Source organism: Priapulus caudatus, unplaced genomic scaffold (genome assembly GCF_000485595.1).
Source record: "Priapulus caudatus unplaced genomic scaffold, Priapulus_caudatus-5.0.1 Scaffold1, whole genome shotgun sequence".
NCBI lineage: Eukaryota > Metazoa > Priapulida > Priapulimorpha > Priapulimorphida > Priapulidae > Priapulus > Priapulus caudatus.
In genome coordinates, this window is record NW_014577062.1 from 791,159 (window position 1) to 800,118 (window position 8,960).

The window sequence follows — 8,960 nt, forward strand, 5'->3', positions numbered from 1 at the left end:
ATATACCTACATAGCTATACAGCTATAAATGTTGCGCGTATGAGAGAGAGAGAGAGAGAGCCCTGTATTCTGCGATGTTTTAAACCGTACCCTCATCATCGTGAGTGAGAAACCACGCGGGAGGCAGCCGGAGAAGCATAAGACATAATGGTTGGACAAAGACACCTGGGAGAGAGGCTGAGGTCGACAGAATCAGGGTGAGCAGTAGACTGTATAGCTATGTAGGTATATGGCAGCGGCAGCGCTCACCGCTGTCTATTCTCAGCACTGCCGCCAAGAGTCGCGAAACTCTTATGAATGTGGCGCCACCTAGTGTTTACCACAGGCGAGGAATTAATGAGATTTTCTAGTGTATATTTTATCGTGCTACCACATACGATGGAGTATGAAGCGCTTCCTGTAGTTATCATGAAGTTTCATATATAATAAATTCGCTCGGTATTGTCTTGAGGGGCATGGCGCAGAATTATTATGAGAACAAGTTTAAAAAAGATTAAACATCGGTTTCTAAAACAAGCCTTAGTCACAAAAACAACAAATAACTATTCATTTGAACGAATAAATCCGATAATGACATTTCAAACAGAGATGGCAAAGCTATTACATAACTCACAGAGGGTAGGAGTACGTATTTACCGTCCACAGGTATAACCTACCTGCGTCAGAGATCGACTATCAACTAATCACCTGTGATAATGACGTCACCATGTGGCGAACTCGTAGATGGATCACAACATCGTCAAATTACGCCGATAGATGGTGCCACCCTCCCGATCGTGCTGTGGCTGACTACCTGGTACTTGGTAGGCAGCAGCACCTGCTGCTAAGAAAGCTATTGTAGTTTCTCGCGTATATCAACAGCGCGTGTCGAGCCATCCTTCATTAGTGGATACGGCCGCGATGTGAGCGAACAGAGATAGCAACAGCAACAGCAACAGCAGCAACAACAGCAACAGCAGCAACAACAACAACAGTAACAGCAGCAAGAGCAGCAACAGCAAGAGCAGCAGCAGCAGCAGTAGCAGTAGCAGTAGCAGCAGCAGCAGCAGTAGCAGCAGCAGCAGCAACAACAACAGCAGCAGCAGCAGCTCTCTCTCTCTCTCTCTCTCTCTCTCTCTCTCTCTCTCTCTCTCTCTCTCTCTCTCTCTCTCTCTCTCTCTCTCTCTCTCTCTCTCTCTCTCTCTCTCTCTCTCTCTCTCTCTCTCTCTCTCTCTCTCTCTCTCTCTCTCTCTCTCTCTCTCTCTCTCTCTCTCTCTCTCTCTCTCTCTCTCTCTCTCTCTCTCTCTCTCTCTCGAGAGAGAGAGAAGAATTAGGAAAGACAGCCGGCTAGACACAAAGTCCACTTCAGTTCCATTACTCAGCTAGGGCAATATCCACTTACACTGTTGACACCAAGCCGAACAGGCTCACTTGAATTCCTTAAAACAGTCAGAGGGGGATGCGACGAAGGAGGAGGGAATGGAGGAGAAAGAGGAAGATGGGAATGAGGAAATCAGAGCAGTTGCATGGGAGGGTAGGTATAGGAGCGCAACACCCCCCTCCAATGGAAATCCAACACAAGGATACATAGGATAGGATAGGATAGAATAGGATAGGATGGGATAGGATAGGTTGCATAGGAGGGTAGGTATAGGAGGGACAGAAGAGCAGAGGCGAGAAAATACCTATCTTTATTTTCTCTACGCCACCCTTCTCTCCAACCGAGACCCCCTCTTAATTTTGCTCTTTCTTCCTTGTTCCCTTCTCTACCTCGTCCCACTATCACTTCCCCCCACTCACATTGATTACTTTCCATTATATCAAGGGTTGTAATTTCAAACTAATCATGTTGTGGAATTACTAAAGCATGATATATGAAATCTGAGCCGTCTGCAAATGCAAGTTGAGTGCAGTCTGGAAACGGGAGAGAGAGAGAGAGGCAGAGAGTTAAGGAAGAAAAAAAAAAGAAGGGAAGGAGGCAATAAGGAAGGGAGGGAGGCAATAAGGAAGGGGAGGGACGATGGGAGAGAGACAAGAAGGGACGAGAGGAAAGCCAGGATAGTGAGAGGCAAGACCATATGCACGCACGTATACACACAATGCAAGTATGACACAAGGATTCAGTGAGAGCAACCGACAGTTAGGGACATTATCATAACAACATTGTCGCAATAATGTTGCGTAGGAATCATTTTCTAGCATTTCCATCAGTTGTTTTCAGCTTGTCACTGTGAGCACAGTGGGACAGCAGTGCGGCGGCGCGCAGCATGCTACACGCGGTGGCGCAGACGGCGAACTTACAAACGGTGCGAGATTGGTCAGCTCACTAATGTTCATCTTGTGGTACATCTTCTCCTCATCGCGGCGCTGGTCGGCCGGTGTCGTGATCTGTAACGTTGATGCACTCAGTCAGCAAACTATGCAAGTCAACTTCATTTCATCAGAAGTCGATAGTACTAATCTACTTCCGGTTTCATGTTACTACAGCAGGTAGTCCGATCTGTTCACAACGTGTCTTCCTAATATTGCAAAAACCTGCATTCAGGTACGATTCTCGCATTTATAATTCTGGGTTTTTTTCCGAGGAGCAACATTTCACGTTATATCGCATGACATTGATGTCGGATCCCTTGACAAGAATCGAAATAAGAAGTGGCACGTCTCGCTATAGCTGCTTTCCATTTTCATTAGTCTCGCGTAACTACCACTGCGATGGCTCAATTGCTCGCCTCGCATGTGGAAAGTCGTGGGTTCGAATCCCAGCCGGGTCATACCAAAGACTTGAAAAATGGTACACACTGCTTCTCTGCTTAGTACTAAGCAAAAAGAGATAGAGTGTGGAAACGGTGCCAAGAAGAGAGCTTTGTATGAGGCCCGGGTGGCCGGCACGGCGCCAGTGAAAACTGTGAATCGCTTCATTAGCCCACTAGGCCAGTAGCCGAGTAGGGCACTTTATTATTTAAAATTATTATTAGTCTCGCGAGTGGCGTTACATGTGCAGACCTATAGCATGGTCTGCCTTATAATATAACACGTGGGTCATTACTGCCATGTATCATCAGCCAGCCTCTGCTGCATGAGTAAGCAATTACCTAATAAATGTGAAGATACCTAGGGCTGTGAATTGCACACTTCCAAGAGCAGATTTTATTATCTAGCCGTGATTACATTTAGACTTCATAGGCTACTGTGCCATAGCCTATGCTACAGAGCAAATAATTGCATATTCGCATGACAGGTTTTATACGCATTATAAAATTAATGACATTTTCCCATTTGCTCAAGTTTTTGCACACACGCAGACATGAACGCATGCATGCACACCTAAACACACACACACACACACGCACGCACGCACGCACGCACGCACGCATGCACGCACATACCATATCACATACACTCTTGATGCCTCTGACATGTACCAATACACACTATCTTTTACTTGATGTGTAAATATCTCTATGAATTCTGTGAATAATTTATCATGCCTATACGCGCAGTGCCTATCGGAACACTAATCCTATCGTTTAGGATACGAAGTATATATGGTGAAGAGTAGGATGGTACATGTCAACATCCTATTGGCTCATGTGAGACAACTAGAACCTTACGTTAGCAATCTCGGTTTCCAACGCGAGTACGGCTTCCATCTGAGCACGCGTGCTATTCTCCTCTCCTCCTAGCAATACCCCTAGTCCTACCATGAAGTCGAGGTACGCATCCATCACCTGTACACACGAAATAAAACGAGATGAAGGCACCCGTGACCCATATGAGCATTCTACTTGTCAAGCAAAAGCTGCAAGAGCATTAATCCAGTCTCTATCATGGATCCATTCATTCGGCCATGACACAAGCCTGCTGTAGACTTTATATAAAATTCATACGCCTATTAAAAACTCCGACAAATTTCTAGTAGATTCGATGCGAGATACAAAGAAACCGGACTAGGACAATGAAAGCTAACGACATGGACACTTATTACATCAAGAGCCTTCTTTATATGCTCTTGTTTGCATCGAAGTCCGCTGCACTATGGTAATCTGCCAATAGCAGTATAATTTTAAATTATGGTTGCTATTATGCATGCAACCAAGTGACGATAACAGGAACACTAACCAAATGATCACTGTCCGTCTTGTTCATGTAATATTTCCTGTCAAGTCCTAAAGAGGCCTGGTCCACCTGGAACAATTGGGCATTCAAAATTAGGGAAAATTTCCGCTACTAAAAACGATAAAGAGTCGAGGGAGTACAGTGCTCATCTGGTGACGGTTGCTAAGGCAACGAGCATCAGTATTACTATGACTATGCTACACAACTTGGCAGTCACAACGTCTCTTGGCAGTGTGCAGGTGACGGTTTTTGTTAAGCTTATTAGATAAAGTCTACAATACACGGAGAACCCCCCATCAACACAAACACACACACGCACGCATAATCATTGCCACCCAGTCTTTGGCATCTGATCACCATGTTCAATCTCGATCATGACGTAGTTTCTACTGTGTTCCATTATCACGAATGCTAACACTATTATCAAGAGTACATAATAGAGATTATGTATCTCTATTATGTACTCTTGCTATTATCATGTATCTCCATTTTTCAAATAAAGTGAGCACGCAGCAGTCCCTATCTCACTTAATGCAGGCAACTTGATTTTGACCAGAAAAATATTGCGTCGATTCAAAAGCTGCGCATTCCCTGTCACTCAGGCTCCCTAACCCTAATCATATCAGATAGTTACCAGGGTACGTTCCGGCAGTACCCAGGGAGACATAGACCCTATCAGCGTCACTCAGCTGTATGCCATAATCAGAGTTGCAGAGTGTACACACCTCTTCACCTGACCCTTTACATGCGAATATTCACGGTTTCGGCAAGGGATTTTGGCATAGGTGTCTGAGCCTCCCAAAATTCAATTTGTTCTTAAAAAATCCTGCTACAACGCGTTTTTACGTCGCTTATTAGTTATAACAGTTAGAATATTGAACGTTTTGAAAAATGCAAGAACCAGTACAAAACAATGAGGGTGACGAAAATTTATCTAATACATTAACTAAATTAATCTATCACACAACTATACGAATAATATCAAGAGCGTATAAAGAAGGGCGTATAATCTCTCCATAGACATAGAAGGGCAGATCATCTCTCCACGAACATTCTTTATGGAAATCTCAGGTGACAAATAAAATTACTGCACGAGCACATTATGTCACAAGTCAAGTGAGCAAAATGACAGCCTAAGAATGGCAGTAGGAGTTAAAACCTACCAGCACCAGGTATATGCTATCTAGCTTCCCCCAAAGCAACCCAAAACAAGTTATTTTCCTTGTGCCGTCGCTCTACCCCCAGGACCTCATGTTGCGTGTTGCTGTCGCTTATTATGTTTTCACAAATTTTCGCGTGCTAACAACAGTGATGTTGCAGTTGAGATGACGATCGATGCATTTATTGGGGAAAGACACAGCGAGCAAGAAAAAGAGATAGAGAGAGAGAGAGAGACGGAAAGAGAAAGAGATGAGAGAGAGAGAGAGTGCGAGAGAGAGAGAGAGAGTGCGAGATATATATATATATATATATATATATATATATATATATATAGAGAAGAGAGAGAGAGAGAGAGAGAGAGAGAGGGGGAGAGAGAGCACATGGAAGAGAGGAGAGGAGAGGTGGAGGGAGGAAGCGAGGGACGGATGGAGGAAGAGAGATGGGGTAAAAGATGGAGCGAGAGCAGGATAGACCGAGGAGAAAGCGAGAGAGAAGAGGGGGCAAGAAACGAGAGGGAGAGGGAGAGAGAGAGAGAGAGAGAGAGAGAGAGAGAGAGAGAGAGAGCCCATGGAAGAGAGGAGGGGAGAGGTGGAGGGAGGAAGCGAGGGACGGATGGAGGAAGAGAGATGGGTAAAAAGATGGAGCGAGAGCAGGATAGACCGAGGAGAAAAGCGAGAGAGAGAGGGGGCAAGAAACCGAGAGGGAGAGGGAGAGAGAGAGAGAGAGAGAGAGAGAGAGAGAGAGAGAGAGAGAGAGAGAGAGAGAGAGAGAGACCGAGTAGGAGACAGCTAGTGATAGAGAAAGAGAGAAAAAGAGAAAGAGACCGCGAGTGATAGAGTGTGTATGTATGAGTACGTATACTCTTTCGCATCACTAGCATGTAGTTGTCTTCCTGCAGTCAAGCAGCGATGGTGCACCACGACAAACTGCACCTTTCATCAAAAACGCTGACCGTGGACAGCGCCGGCCACAATTATGCTAGAACCCTTTTGGACTGACGCTGACGCTGGAGGAAGAAGATCCAACAACCGAGTGCTAGCTGCCACACAAAAGAATCGACGACATTGCCAGCGTTGCTTATACACAGCATCTTACAGCAGCGCTCGCAGCCACCAAGGTACTGAGAGGTTTCCGTGCGTCATTTGCTATAGCCGTACTCGCGCGTGAAGGCCTACTACCGAAGTTTTTTTCCAAGTTCCGTCGACCAGACTGTGGAATCGCTACTGACGTCATAACATACCAGATATGCTTCTAGGGCAGAGTGACTGCCAACTCCCACTGATTCCCACCCTACCAGCTTTGATACGTTGACTATCCACTTAACTAGCGTAATACACCGAATCCACAAAAGTGTGGTAATAAATTAAGAGACGCAAGTCTCTGCACAGACTCGGATACTCTGCCCAGGAGAGAGAGAGAGAGAGAGAGAGAGAGAGAGAGAGAGAGAGAGAGAGAGAGAGAGAGAGATAGGAGGTAAAGGAGAGGGGGAGTGAGCGAAAGAGAAGGGGGAGGGACAGAACAGAAACAGAGAATGGTAGAGAGAGGATTGAGGTAGTAGTAATCTGTAGTATAATATAATAATAATGTAATAATAATCCTGGCTCTCTATATACAGTAGCAGACCCTTTGAAGTCTATTTTGGATTTATAGGCCCTCGATATAATACGTTGGCAAAGTGCGGAAAACCATTTTCCGTTCCTATGCCGGCGTATACACATCGTGTCTATTTATTCTACATTCCTTATAAGTCTGTCATTTCCATTAAAACTCGAGATAATTTTAAGTCGGTCTCTAACAATCTATGTGTACATAATTATATGTCCACGCACGAGTTCCCCCGACAGGCCGCACAGCTAGCTAGGCTTATAGTTAAACTGCACAGATAAGAGTAGGACGAGGATGAGAGGTTACACTGGGAGACGCCAAGAGCACTCACTAACCTATTGAGATGATTCACAGCAGAACTAACCGTATGGCTTCTACTTTCCCGACAGAAGATGCTGCGACAGCAAGCTTGCTACAGCCAGCATGCACTCTCACGTCTCTGTGAGCAGGACGCAGGCGAGAATACGAGAGGGAGGAGGCGGAGATATGCCGAGCGAAAAACTGAGTGACGGCTCGACGAACCCGCACGCATGTATTGACTTTGCAAACAAACTCCGCTTCCATTAGGTGGCTGTAAAGAAGCCGCGTGCGCTATCGCAACACAAACGGATGAAGGACTGCGGGGCGAGAGAGGGCGAAACTCTCGCGCGCAGACGTCATGTGAGCATGTTCACTTAAATTTATTAATACTAAACTCGCTATCGTCAAACGGGCGAAGGGAATTCCATTGGCGTTTCAACGCTGACGGCATGCCATGCAGCCGTGTTTCGATAGACCGCAGAGGCCATCATATCATCGCAGTCGCCCTACTTTAGTGTTATTTTCAAAACCTCTGCCACATTTTCAGTTACTCAACCGCACTTGTACGAAAGTAGGTAGGGAACCACGATTAGTTATTTTTAGTTCTGGAAGGAATGAATTCGTTCAGAGCATGCATTTTTATTGCTGGGAAACGTTCAACTGTCACATGAAACACATACAGTCGGAAAGAGTGGACACGCGCCGCACATTCGTCTCACATATTAACCTCCAACTCACAGACCGTTGTTTAGCAACGTATAAAAAGCCTTCCGCGTGATAGTCATGCCCAGACTCCTTATAATACGCATGATAACTACCAACCTACGTTCACTAATTACTCTGCTACATTAAACAAATTCTCAAGTACAGATTCGCACTGCTTCACACATGATAAATTACACGCCTGGCGCTTTACAACAGCTATTAAAAACATGTATTAGCGTTTCAATATACTCAATTTGTTCCGGCCGACCAGCCGTAACCCTTGTGAAATCCACAATCATGCAAAAATTATAAATTAGCAGCATCAATCACGACGGAATCTGTTAACTGCTAATGATGCAGCATGCTCGTTCCTTCCTCCGCTAGGCAAACACGAAGATGAGTGCACTGAGCACAATACACGATAAATGCTTCGGGAAAGACTAGGTTACTTATAAATGCTGTCACAAGTCAAGTGATAAATACTGCTACCAGGTGAATGGTGTATGCCAATATCAGGTAACTGATTATGAACACTAACGCGAGGTAACAGACGAATGCCAATGCCAGGTAACAGCTGATGAGTTGTAGTGCCAGGTAACAGATGAATGCCAATATCAGATAACTGATGAACACTAGCAATAGGTAGCATATAAATGTGAGTACCAGGTAATTGATGAATGCTAGCCCCAGATAACTAATGTATGGTGGCCGAGGGTTGCCACTACAATTTTACCTCTGAAATAAATAAAAGCAAATAAAAAAAAACGAAATCAAAATCAAATTCAAAACGAAATCAAAATCAAAATCAAAATCAAATTCAAAATCAAAACGAAATCAAAATCAAAATCAAAACGAAATCAAAATCAAAATCAAAATCAAAACGAAATCAAAATCAAAATCAAAATCAAAAGTAAAGTGAAATGAGTTTACGCGTTGGCCGAGAGCTGCCAAAGTGAAATCAGTTTTCGCGTTGGCCGAGAGCTGCCAAAGTGAAATCAGTTTTCGCGTTGGCCGAGAGCTGCCAAAGTGAAATCAGTTTACGCGTTGGCCGAGAGCTGCCAAAGTGAAATCAGTTTTCGCGTTGGCCGAGAGCT

General features: G+C 44.7%; 1 protein-coding gene across 1 annotated transcript in view; it reads right to left on the reverse strand.

Annotated features, from left to right (window-relative positions):
* LOC106808231 (endothelin-converting enzyme 1-like) overlaps positions 1 to 8,960 on the reverse strand; it is a 46,198-nt gene that overhangs the window by 8,761 nt on the left and 28,477 nt on the right. The window contains exons 7-9 of the mRNA XM_014810894.1: positions 4,099 to 4,164; positions 3,591 to 3,707; positions 2,285 to 2,367 (exon numbers count right to left, since the gene is read on the reverse strand). Of these exons, the coding sequence (XP_014666380.1) occupies positions 2,285 to 2,367; positions 3,591 to 3,707; positions 4,099 to 4,164 (266 nt within the window). The remainder of the gene's footprint in view (positions 1 to 2,284; positions 2,368 to 3,590; positions 3,708 to 4,098; positions 4,165 to 8,960) is intronic.